This window comes from Leopardus geoffroyi, chromosome D3, assembly GCF_018350155.1.
Source record: "Leopardus geoffroyi isolate Oge1 chromosome D3, O.geoffroyi_Oge1_pat1.0, whole genome shotgun sequence".
Lineage (NCBI taxonomy): Eukaryota > Metazoa > Chordata > Mammalia > Carnivora > Felidae > Leopardus > Leopardus geoffroyi.
This window is the reverse complement of record NC_059339.1, coordinates 6,283,864-6,296,414: the sequence shown is the minus strand read 5'-3', so window position 1 is coordinate 6,296,414 and position 12,551 is coordinate 6,283,864. Positions and strand designations below refer to the sequence as shown.

At 42.1% G+C, this 12,551-nt stretch overlaps 1 protein-coding gene across 11 annotated transcripts in view; it reads left to right on the top strand.

The window, feature by feature from the left end:
• TCTN2 (tectonic family member 2) overlaps positions 1-12,551 on the top strand; it is a 29,549-nt gene that overhangs the window by 4,288 nt on the left and 12,710 nt on the right. For 6 of the 11 annotated variants that reach the window (XM_045459671.1, XM_045459670.1, XM_045459674.1 and 3 more), the window contains 7 exons: positions 1,058-1,158; positions 6,114-6,355; positions 6,743-6,869; positions 8,138-8,279; positions 10,052-10,117; positions 11,822-11,956; positions 12,197-12,274. In XM_045459671.1, the coding sequence (XP_045315627.1) occupies positions 1,058-1,158; positions 6,114-6,355; positions 6,743-6,869; positions 8,138-8,279; positions 10,052-10,117; positions 11,822-11,956; positions 12,197-12,274 (891 nt within the window). The remainder of the gene's footprint in view (positions 1-1,057; positions 1,159-6,113; positions 6,356-6,742; positions 6,870-8,137; positions 8,280-10,051; positions 10,118-11,821; positions 11,957-12,196; positions 12,275-12,551) is intronic. The other 5 variants (XM_045459675.1, XM_045459672.1, XM_045459676.1 and 2 more) reach the window with 3 other exon arrangements.

Below are 12,551 nucleotides of genomic sequence, written 5' to 3'. Positions count from 1 at the left end.
AACCCTATTCTAAAATGCCCTGTTTTTATTCCACTGGTTTGATTATACTGATGGCCAGACCCTTGCCTGAGTAATAGACTATGTTACTCAGACCTTCTCCTTATTCCTGAGACCATTGACATACTGGGGTTCTACTATATTCTAGCATAGAATTCTGCATAATTAGCTGTTTTTGAGATGCTTCAACTGTCATGTCATTGAAGTTAACTGTTATAAGTGATTGCTACGTAGTTTTTCTTTTTTTTTTTAAACTACTATATCGGTTTTTATTTATTTTTATTTATTTATTTAATATATGAAATTTATTGTCACATTGGTTTCCATACAACACCCAGTGCTACGTAGTTTTTCAACATGTACCCAATCTTAGGACAAAAGTAAAGTTTCAAAGTAAAATTTATCTGATAAATTGCCGCAGGGGAACTGGAAACATTACTGTCTGGATTCTGAATTAGGAGGTTGAAATGTAATGTGACGTATTCCTTTTCCAATTCATGTAACAATTATTAATTTCCCCCACACTTCCACACTTGAGCTAGACTCAGGATATAAAGGGTTGGGTCTGCAGTGCGATAGGACATGAGGTCGAGCAGGTAGCATGATTAGACGTGATCTTGCGGCCAAATGGGCCCCCAGATAATGTCTCTGAAGTGTCCTCATGGCTTCGGTTTTATCTGCTGGAAGAGGTAATGCATTTGAAGGGGTCAATGGGTAACGTCAGTCTGTGTTATGAAAAGGATTGTTCAGCCTATTGAAAAATAAAGTCAGTGCGTTACCTTTATCCTAACTCGTAAATTTTAGTCATGATTATCTTTAAGATCAAGCGTGACTTCATTTTGTTATAACTAGCGTATTTTCCTATATTTGGGTTTTTGTTGGAGTAGTAGATACAGGCCCAGATAGGGTTTATGCATAACTCAGGGATTCGTTAATGTGTAATGTTTGGTCCTGGTGATTTGTAAGACGATGATCCAGCTTTCTTTCGAGTATCAAAAATGTGGCAATGCTTTGTCAGAGTGTTTCATGGCTGGACTTCTGTGTCGTTTGTACTTTTCAGAGAATGTGACTGTTATCCCCAACCAGGTGTATCAACCCCTGGGTCCTTGTCCTTGTAATTTGACCGCTGGGGCCTGTGACGTTCGCTGCTGCTGTGACCAGGTAAGCTCTTTTCGATTACGGGTACAAAGGTTACTATACCCAATAGCATGTAAAGGATACAGTTCCCCATACAGCTTTTTCATAGATGGGCTTTGAAAAGTAAGATTGTGTTTTGTGTTGTAGATTGTTTTTTTTTTTTAACTTTTTTTTTTTAAAGTTTATTCATTTATTTTGAGAGAGAGAGAGAGACAGAGCACAAGCAGGGTAGGGGCAGAGAGAGAATCCCAAGCAAGCTCTGTGCCGTCAGCGTGGAGCCCAATGTGGGTCTTGAACCCACGAAATATGAGATGGTGACCTGAGCTGAAATCAGGAGTCGGACGGTTAAGTCCGACTGGGTGACTGGCTGAGTCACCCAGATGCCCCGCAGATTGTTTTCAAATTGAGTATTTTCTTATCTAGCCCAGTCAGTCTTATTTATGGAAGAAAAAATGTATCTCTTTGGAGAAGGTCATGATTGAGATGATTATACTGAGGATGATTTTACTACGTTATCGAGAAGTCTTCACGAAAAGATAAAAAGGAAGGAAAATACATTATTTCAGTGATTTTTTTTTTTTTTTTTTTGGGCAAATGTGTAGAGGTGCACGACCCTCATGGCAATCCAATTTGAGAACATTTCCATCACCCCAACTGGAAACCTCGTGGCCCTCTGCGATCTCTCCCGTTCCCTGGCCTCAGCTCATCCCCAGGCCCCTCTTCACCTGCTGTCAGGCTCTGTGGACTGGCCTGTTCCGGACACAGCACATAAGCAGATTCCTCCTGTATGTGGCCTTCTGTGTCTAGCTTCTTTCACCCAGCATCTTGTGTCCAAGGGTCATCCGTGTTGTGGCCGGTGTCTGTTTTTGTCCCTTTTTATGGCCGCGTCACATCCTGTCGCATGGACAGACCGTATGTTGCCAATCCATTCATCAGCCGACGGACGCTTGGATTGCTTTCGCTTTTTGGCTGTTACGAATGAAGCTTCCGTGAACATTTGTGTGCAAGTTTTGGTTTGGACGTGTGTTTCCATTTCTCTTGGATATATTACCTAGGGGTGGAGTTGCTCTGTCCTATAGGAACTGTGTGTTTAACCTTTTGAGGAACCGTTTTCCAAAGTGGCTGCATGGTTTTTACGTTTGCATCAGCAGTGTAGAAGGGTTGCAGTTTTTTCCATGTCCTCATCTACGTTTGTTACAGTCTTTTTGATGATAGCCATCCCAGTGGGTGTGAAGTGGTATATCATTGTGATTTTGATTTGAATTTCCGTAGTGGCAAATGATGTTGAACATCTTTTGATGTGCTTGTTGGCCATTTTTATATCTTTGAAAAAATATCACTTTAGATTCTTTGCCCATTTTTAAAAATTAACTAATTTATTTTTTAATTTACATCCAAATTAGTTAGCATATAGTGCAACAATGATTTCAGGAGTAGATTCCTTAGTGCCCCTTCCCCATTCAGCCCATCCCCCGTCCCACACCCCCTCCAACAACCCTCTGTTTGTTCTCTATATTTAAGAGTCTTTTATGTTTTGTCCCCCTCCCTGTTTTTATATTATTTTTGCTTCCCTTTCCTTATGTTCATCTGTTTTGTATCTTAAATTCCTCGTATGAGCAAAGTCATAGGATATTTGTCTTTCTCTGTGTGGCTAATTTCACTTAGCATAATACCCTCTAGTTCCATCCATGTTGTTGCAAATGGCAAGATTTCATTCTTTTTGTTCGCCGAGTAATACTCTGTTGTATATATATACCACATCTTCTTTGTCCATTTATCTGTCAATGGACATTTGGGCTCTTTCCATACTTTGGCTATGATAGTGCTGCTATAAACATTGGGGTGCATGTGCCCATTTGAAACAGCACACCTGTAGCCCTTGCATAGGTGCCTAGTAGTGCAATTGCTGAGTCGTACGGCAAAGAGGTTTTTATCTGCTTTCTTCTCTAGGATTTTGATGGCTTCCCGTCTTACATTTGGTCTTTCATCCATTTTGAGTTTATTTTTGTGTTTGGTGTAAGAAAGTGGTCTAGGTTCATTTTTCTGCATGTCTCTGTCCAGTTTTCCCAGCACCACTTGCTGAAGAGGCTGTCTTTATTCCATTGGATATTCTTTCCTGCTTCATCAAAGATTAGTTGGCCATTCGTTTGTGGGTCCGTTTCTGGGTTCTCTATTCTGTTCCATTGATCTGAGTGTCTGTTCTTGTGCCAGTACCGTGCTGCCTTGATGATGACAGCTTTGTAATTCATCTTGAAGTCTGGAATTGTGATGCCTTCAGCTTTGGTTTTCTTTTTCAACATTACTTTGGCCATTCGGGGCCTTTTCTGGTTCCATACAGATTTTAGGATTGTTTGTTCTAGCTCTTGTGAAGAATGGCAGTCTTATTTTCATAGGGATTGCATTGAATATGTAGATTGCTTTGGGTAGTATTGACATTTTAACAATATTTGCTCTTCCTATCCAGGAGCATGGAATGTTTTTCCATTTTTTGTGTGGGTTCTTGAATTTCTTTCGTAAGCTTCCTATATAGTTTTTAGTGTATAGATTTTTCACCTCTTTGGTGAGGTTTATTCCTAGGTATTTTATGGTTTTTGGTGCAATTGTAAATGGGGTCGATTCCTTGATGTCTCCTTCTGTCGCTTCATTATTGATGTATAGGAATGCAACCAATTTCTGTGCATTGATTTTATATCCTGTGACTCTGCTGAATGCATGGATCAGTTCTAGCAGTTTTTTGGTGGAATCTTTTGGGTTTTCCATATAGACTCTCATGTCATCTGCAAAGAGTGAAAGTTTGACCTCCTCCTGGCTGATTTGGATGCCTTTTATTCCTTTGTGTTGTCTGACTGCAGAGGCTAGGACTTCCAGTACTATGTTGAATAACAGTGGCGAGAGTGGACATCTCTCTTGTGTTCCTGACCTTAGGGGGAAAGCTCTCATTTCTTTCCCTCCTTTGCCCATTTTTCAATCGGGTTGTCTTTTTGTTGTTAAACTATAAGAATTCATTATACCTTCTGGATACTAGTCCCAAATCAGGTATATGATTTGCGACAAACATCTCCCATTGTGTAGGTGTCTGCTTGCTTGTTGGTGTCCTTTGAAGCCCAAAAGTTTTTTTAAATTTGTTGAAATTCGATTAATCAAGTTTTTCTTTTGTTACTTGTGCTTTTAGTGTCATATCTAGAAAAAGTTGCCTGATCCAGGTCAAATACATATATATATATATATATATATATATATATATATATATATACATAAGTTTATTTATTTATTTTGAGAGAGAGGGAGAGAGAGAAAGGCAGAGAGAGAATCCCAAGCAGGCTCCGTGCTGTCAGTGCAGAGCCGAACGTGGGGCTCAAACTCACAAACCATGAGGTTATGACCTGAGTCGATATCAAGAGTCATATACTTAACCGACTGAGCCACCAAGGTGCCCCTCCTCAAATACACATTTTTAATCCTTATTTGAGATTTAAGAGGAATGAGAGTTGCAAAAGAGGCACGTTTACCGTGGCCCCAGTCACTCCTGTTTTTGGATGAGTGCAATTATATCGTGGTTGGTTTTACAAAACAGAAAAGGAAAGTTTAGGACCTTTATTTATATTGTAACTCTCATACCAACAATTGTACTTATAATAACAATTATATTTAATTTAAGAATAGAGCATATCATCTGTCAATATCAATAGAAACATATGGTGTTCTCTTCCTCTTTCTTCCAGACTGCAGTGCTGTGCCCTGTTTCTAACCTCTTTCGTGTTTGTCGTATATGGTATCGATATTCACAGCACCAGCCCCTGGCAGTGTTTAGTATCTGGGTCAGTGATGTCTTTGGACAGCTGCAACTTATCACTGCAGACATGATCAATTTTTTAATTTGAATTGTTCTTGTTTAAAGGTTATTTTCCGGGGCGCCTGGGTGGCTCAGTCGGTTAAGCGTCCGACTTGGGCTCAGGTCACGATCTCATGGCCTGTGGGTTCGAACCTGGCGTCGGGCTCTGTGCTGACAGCTCAGAGCCTGGAGCCTGCTTCGGATTCTGTGTCTCCCTCTCTCTCTGCCCCTCCCCCACTCATGCTCTGTGTCTGTCTTTCAAAAATGAATAAACATTGAAAAAAAATTTAAAGGGGCGCCTGGGTGGCTCAGTTGGTTAAGCCGCCGACCTCGGGTCAGGTCATGATCTCGTGGTCCGTGAGTTCAAGCCCCGCGTCGGGCTCTGTGCTGACAGCTCAGAGCCTGGAGCCTGTTTCAGATTCTGTGTCTCCCTCTCTCTGACCCTCCCCCGTTCATGCTCTGTCTCTCTCTGTCTCAAAAATAAATAAACGTTAAAAAAAAAAAAAAATTAAAAAAAAAAAAAAGAAAAAAAATTAAAAAAAAAAGTTATTTTCCTACTGTCAGGGAACAAAGGATTTGGGACATTTTTAACTTTTAGTTCTCTGAGTCCTCTGTGAAATGGGGAAGAAAATGGATGAAGAACCGAATGCAGGAATGAAGTCACTTCTTGGTGACATTAATTGGGTCGTGTTATAATACAGCGATGGCCTTAAGGTTTCTTAGGGAATACGGACTGTTTGCCCTAACTCGAGATGTCTTTAGGTTTCTCTGGGCTAGGGGTTTGGATGGTGATGACAATTAAAAAGGGAAGTTTACTCTGTTTTATTCCCCACTTGGAGTGTCTTCCATATTTTCTTCTCTTCATACTTTTGCTTGTTTGTTTGTTTTTGTTTTTTCGTGGGCACATCTATGTCCCCAGTAAGGATGGGGTTCCCTTGAAGGCCTGAAATTACTGACTTGGAGGCTCGTAGGGAGCTGAGGAGAGAAATCCTAGCAGGATTTTACTTTCTGGGAGCACAGCACTGGCAGCCTGGATGGGGATTGTGTTGTTTCATCTTCCTCGGTGGTGTCCTCTTCCCCTGAGAGCTGGTGGCGGGCACCCCAGAAGCTTCTGTCTGCTCACCGCTCCTTCACGTTTCCTTCCAAGGAATGCTCGTCGGATCTCATGGGACTGTTCAGAGAGGCCTGTTTCACCGGCGTTTTTGGAGGCGATGTCAACCCTCTGTTTGACCAGCTGTGCTCCGCGCAGGGGGCGCCGGAGGCCCCTGGCTGGTTCCCGTTCCTGTGTGTGCAGTCGCCGCTGGCCAACTCGCCCTTCCTGGGCTACTTCTACCACGGCTCCGTGTGCGTGTTGGGGCCCCCACGGGCCCCCCAGGTCCTCAACATGAGGTTCAGTCTTCCATGTCCGTTAGCGACTTTGTTTTGTGTTAAGCCTTTGAGAGAATTGGGCCTCACCCAAAGGAAATTGGTCAGTTACCACAAACGGTGAATAGTGATTATCTGGGTTTGGGAAACCGGTGGTGGGCTCACCGGGGCCTCAGTTTCTTTCCGGTACCTTTCTGTCATGTTGAAATTTTACAACTTTATTATTATTATCATTGAAGTAAAATTCACGGAGCATAAAATGAACCACTAACCACTTTCCAGTGTACAGCTTTTTGGCTTTTAGTACAAATATTTTTGTAATTAAAAAAGTAAAAAAAAGAAAATGCAAGAAGAATTGTTTTTAGCAGATTCTGGCCAGAAGGAGTAGTGATAATCCGCATCGATTTACAGTTCCTCTAGGCCACAGGCTTCCGCCGAAGTGTATCTGCATACTGATCTGAGAGACTTCTCAGACTTCGGTTACAAACAAGGAGATCCCATCATGACTGTAGACAAGGCATATTTTACCATTCCGCAGGTAATAATTTCAATTTTAACATGCTAGGGCCTTTTACAAATTTTCCCCTCCTGTTGTTAATTTGACTTACACTGCTGTTAAAAATCTCATCCTGGGGCGCCTGGGTGGCGCAGTCGGTTAAGCGTCCGACTTCAGCCAGGTCACGATCTCGCGGTCCGTGAGTTCGAGCCCCGCGTCGGGCTCTGGGCTGATGGCTCAGAGCCTGGAGCCTGTTTCCGATTCTGTGTCTCCCTCTCTCTCTGCCCCTCCCCCGTTCATGCTCTGTCTCTCTCTGTCCCGAAAATAAATAAACGTTGAAAAAAAATTAAAAAAAAAAAAAAGAAAAAATCTCATCCTAAGTTATTTCTCCTGTGGACTTTCCAGGTACTCAACTCTTTATGGCCTGTGGATTTTATTTTTAATAGTCTCTCTTAAATTAACCACTGTCGTTGCTAAATCTCAGAGTGAACTTACCAACCAAAACAAATTCTATAAATTTCCACGGAAATAACTACCATTCTGCACTTCTGTTAGTTTCACAGCCAATTTCTTGTAAGCTATAAGTATATAATCTAATGTAATATTCCAGAGATTTTGAAAAATATCTCAAGGCTATATAGAGCTTTGTGTGAAATCTTTATTTTTTTATTTATTTTAAAAAATATTTAGTTTGGAGAGAGAGAGAGACAGTACGAGCAGGGGAGGGGCAGAGAGAGAGAGGGAGACACAGAATCTAAAGCAGGCTCCAGGCTCTGAGCTGTCAGCACAGAGCCCGATGCAGGACTCGAACCCACGAACTGTGAAATCATGACCTGAGCGGAAGCCAGATGCTCGACCGACTGAACCACCCAGGTGCCCCAAAATATTTTTTTTAAGTCCAAAATCACGAGGAAAAAAGTATTTGTGGAAAGAAAACACGGGAGTCCAAATCGTCTCTCTTCAGTGTTTAAGGAATCCATTTTTTACAGTTTTAACAAAAGTATGGTTGTCATGAGGGAGAGAAAATGAAGTTGAACATAATCATGTTTCTGCAAAGTCAGTGGAGCAGAGCAGGGAATTTTCTTTGTTTTCGTTAAATAATACTTATTGTGACAAAGCTTCCAGACTTTGTGTAGCAAATTAACTAGATCGTTTTCTTTGTTGGTCATCTAGTGAGTGAACTAGTCGTTATTGAAACTAAGCCACCGGTAGGAGCAGGCCGCAGAAAGAGTGCTTGCGTGAGATGTTGGTCTGTATTTTATGATTCGAAGAGAAGTCACAGCCCTGTTGGGATTCTCCCTCACCCTCAGGTGTCCCTGGCTGGGCAGTGCCTACAGAACGCACCGGTGGCTTTCCTTCAGAATTTCGATGTGCAGTGCACCACTAGTTTGGAAGTATCCCAGGAACAAGATGATATTATCAATGCGAAGATCAAGAATGGCGTGCTGGGAGGTACGTTGCGTTGGTTTGCAAAAAGAACACAGACCCGAGTGTCGACAGAAACCGGGATCTCATGAGAGTATAAATCACTTCTACTGGATCAATTTAAAATATTTCAGCTGTCCGTCGAAGAACGTGTTTTCTTCAGAAAAAGTCCCGTTCCATAGGATAGCACATTGCATATTAGTTCTTCTTTAAAAACTGAGGGACGCCTGGGTGGCTCAGTCGGTTAAGCGTCTGACTCTTGGTTTCGGCTCAGGTCACGATCTCGCAGTCTGTGATTTCAAGCTCCACCTCGGGCTTTGTGCTGACAGCTCAGAGCCTGGAACCTGCCTCCGACTCTGTGTCTCCCTCTCTCTCTGCCCCTCTCCCGTGCTCACTCTGTTTCTCTCTCGCAAAAATAAATAAACACTAAAAAAAAAATAAATAAAAATTGAGGCAAAATTCACATAACATAAAATCAACCATTTTATTATTATTATTTATTTTATTTTTTTTTAAATTTTTATTTATTTTTTTTCAATGTTTATTTATTTTTGGGACATAGAGAGACAGAGCATGAACGGGAGAGGGGCAGAGAGAGAGGGAGACACAGAATCGGAAACAGGCTCCAGGCTCTGAGCCATCAGCCCAGAGCCCGACGCGGGGCTCGAACTCACGGACTGTGAGATCGTGACCTGGCTGAAGTCGGACGCTTAACCGACTGCGCCACCCAGGCACCCCAAAATCAACCATTTTAAATGTTTATTTTTATTTATATTATGTTGAGAGAGAGAGAGGAAGAGAGAGAATCCCAAGCGGTCTCCGCACTGTGCAGAGCCTAATGTGGGGCTCGATCTCATGAACCGCTGTGAGATCATGACCCGAGCTGAAATCAAGAGTCAGATGCTTAACCAACTGAGCCACCCAGGTGCCCCTAGAGTCAACCATTTTGAAGTGTACAATTCAGTGGCATTTAGTACATACACAATGCTGTGCCACCATCACCTCTGTCTAGTTCTAAAACATTTCCTCCCCCTAAAGGACACCCTACCCCCTCCCGTACCCACCAACAGCCTCTTCTTCCTCCCCGTGCCCTGACCCCTAGGGACCATTAATGACTCTCCTTTCCATCTCTGTGGATTTGCTTGTTCTGGAATTCCCGTAACAAAGGAATCCTACACTACGTGGTCTTTTATGTCTGGCTTCTTTCACTTAGCATCACATTTTCAAGGGGTAGCCGCCATGGCACGGACCAGAACGTCACCCGTGTTTATGGCTGGGCAATATTCCATCGCATGGATATCTGTGCCACGTGTGTTATCCGTTCGTCCTTTGCTAGGCATTTGGGTTTCCAGCTTTTGGCGACCGCGGGAGTGCTGCTCTGAACACTCACGTGCAGATGTCTGTGTGAGCACAGGCTTGCGTTTCTCCTGGAGCTGTACCTACCAGTGGTATTGCCGAGTCACGTGGTGATTTAACTTTCTGAGGAAGCCCCAAACCGCTTGTTAAGCGAGCGCTCCGTGTTACATTCTGCCTGGTCGTGGACCGCCTCTTTGTTCCTATAGGAGAGTGGCTCTCAGGATTATTATCACTGACTTTGGATCCTCCTCCTCCGTTGTTATCAGATGCCAAGAACAGTGGGATTCCTATTTGGTGGCGTCTGGGGAGCGGGAGAGTTTTGTAGCTGGCACACGGGTCAGGCGCAGTTATCGTATTTGCTTGATTAGCTTTCACTTTCAATAAGTAAATGTGATCATGTTGGGCCATGTAGTCCTATGAAGTTAATTTCTGTATCTTTTCAGGCATCGTTACACCGAGAGTAATCTATGAGGAAGCAACCGACCCAGACAAGTTCATCACCAGGACAGGTAATTTAACGTCACGCTTTTACATCACTTCTACAGAAATATGTGTGTCATTTCTTGTAAGAAGTATAGAGTCTTAGAGTAAATATGTTTTTATTAAGAATTTAAGGAGGTCCACAGCAATTAGAACTTTGTCTGTTCCACATTCTGTTTGTTCCCTGTTCCATCTTGCTTTGCTGCGGACCAGTATCTGTGCCCTGGAGCCAGTTGCCTAGTCCCGAGCTATGGGGGCTCCAGTGTCCCTGCCAGTTTTCAGGCTCTGTGAACCTTTTCGAAAATGTTCTCCAGGGAACCAACATTTATGTTTCTTGTTCTCTTTTCCTTTTTATTTTTAAGGTTATTTGTTTATTTATTTAGAGAGAGAAACAGTGAGCACAAGTCAGGAAGGGGCAGAGAGAGAGGGAGAGAGAGTGCCCAGTAGGCTCTGTGCTCCTTGCTGAGCCTGACGTGGGTCTCGATTTCATGCTCGGAAGATCATGACGTGAGCTGAAATCAAGAGTCAGATGCTTAACCAACTGAGCCACCCAGGTGCCCCTTCTTTATTTTTTTTATTTTTTATTTTTTTAACATTTATTTATTTTTGAGACAGAGAGAGACAGAGCATGAGCTGAGGAGGGTAGAGAGAGAGAGGGAGACACAGAATCCGAAGCAGGCTCCAGGCTCTGAGCTGTCAGCACAGAGCTCGACGCACGGCTCAAACTCAGGAGCTGTGAGATCGTGACCTGAGCTGAAGTCGGACACCCAACCGACTGAGCCACCCAGGCGCCCCAGGTGCCCCTTCTTTAAAAAAAAATGTTTTTTAAGACTTTTTTATTTTAAGTAATTTCCACATCCAAGATGGGGCTTGAACTCATAACCCTGAGCTCAAGAGTGACACGATCTACTGACTGAGGCAGCCGGGTGCCCCGCTTTCCTTTCTTTCTTTTTTTTCTTGCCTTAGCCTTTCTCTTACTCGTTTCTTTTTTCTTCTTCTTCTTTTTTAAAAATATAATTTATTGTCAAGGTAGCAAACACACATAGTATACAGTGTGCTCTTGGCTTCCAGAGTAGATTCCCGTGATTCATTGCTTACATATAAAACCCAATGCTCATCGCAACAAATGCCCTCCTCAGTGCCCATCACCCGTTTTCCCCTCCCCATCCCCCGCCCTCCCTCCATCAACCCTTGGTTTGTGCTCTGTATTTGAGAGTCTCTTATGGTTTGTCTCCCTCTCAGTTTGTAACTGTTTTTTTTTTTTTCCCCTTCCCTTCCCCCATGGTCTTCTGTTAAGTTTCATCTTTTTTTCTTTTTGATAATTAAACTTTGCAGTTTTAATGCAGCCAAACAAATGATTCAGAGTTTGGCTAATGTCATCAGGATTTTCGTTAAGGATATTTGTATTTCTCTGCAGTATGTTGTAATTCTCAAATTTATTCATTCATCGAATCTTAGCAAATACCTACAATATAGTAGTGAACTAGACAGCAGGCCTCTGTTTCTAAGGAGCCGACCTTCTGTTAGCCTTTCATTTTTGACAAACATCCTACTGAGCACGTCTCTGTATCGAACTATGAGCCACATTCCGGGGGTACAGAAATGGAAGGGAAAGGATAGATATTGTGATGCTGGGGGGGGGGGGGGTTGGCCAGTGCTGACGCGGTGGGACCAATAATAGACCTGAGCTCAAGGTCATTAATTTATGACAGAATTTTTTTTTTTATTTGCAGAAACACTTTTAAGTAATGGATCGGCCCCCAGAAATGTGAATGTGGAAGAACATTATATTTTCAGATGGAATAATAATACAATCAGTGAAATAAATGTCAAAATTATTAGGGTAGCAATTAATGCTCACCAGAAAGGTAAATCTGTTGAGAGCAGTGAGAATGTTTTCAGTTGAAAACTTTTTTTTTTAAGATTCTCATAATTATTACGTGTAAAACTAAGTCAGACTTTTTTCTTATTTGTAATTGTGATTTAATAAAAAAGGCTTTTTTTTGCATGTCAAAATGTAATTATAAGATAAAGAAAATGACACTATGGGGGATAATTTCTTTCCCTAGTAAAATGGTACACTATTTTGTATTGTGTTTTATTTCTAGGGATCATGACACAGAGATTTACAGTAAAATTTTTAAGCTATAATAGTGGTGATGAAAAGGAATTTTCTGGAAATCCAGGTAAGATAGTGTATGTCAATCACTGATCCTACAAACATATTTTAATTGAATACTCCTTTACCACAGTGATGATTATAAGTAACTCTCTCCAATTGTAGTTTGTGATTCTAGCCTGTCTCTTTCTCTTTTGTGGCACTGTATTCTTTTTCTGATAACAGCTTGGTTTTTTTGTTGTTGTTGTTGTTTGTATAATGCCTTTGAAGTGTTGGTAAAATTAGCTTTTTAAGAAATAAGAAGCGGGGCGCCTGGGTGGCGCAGTCGGTTAAGCGTCCGACTT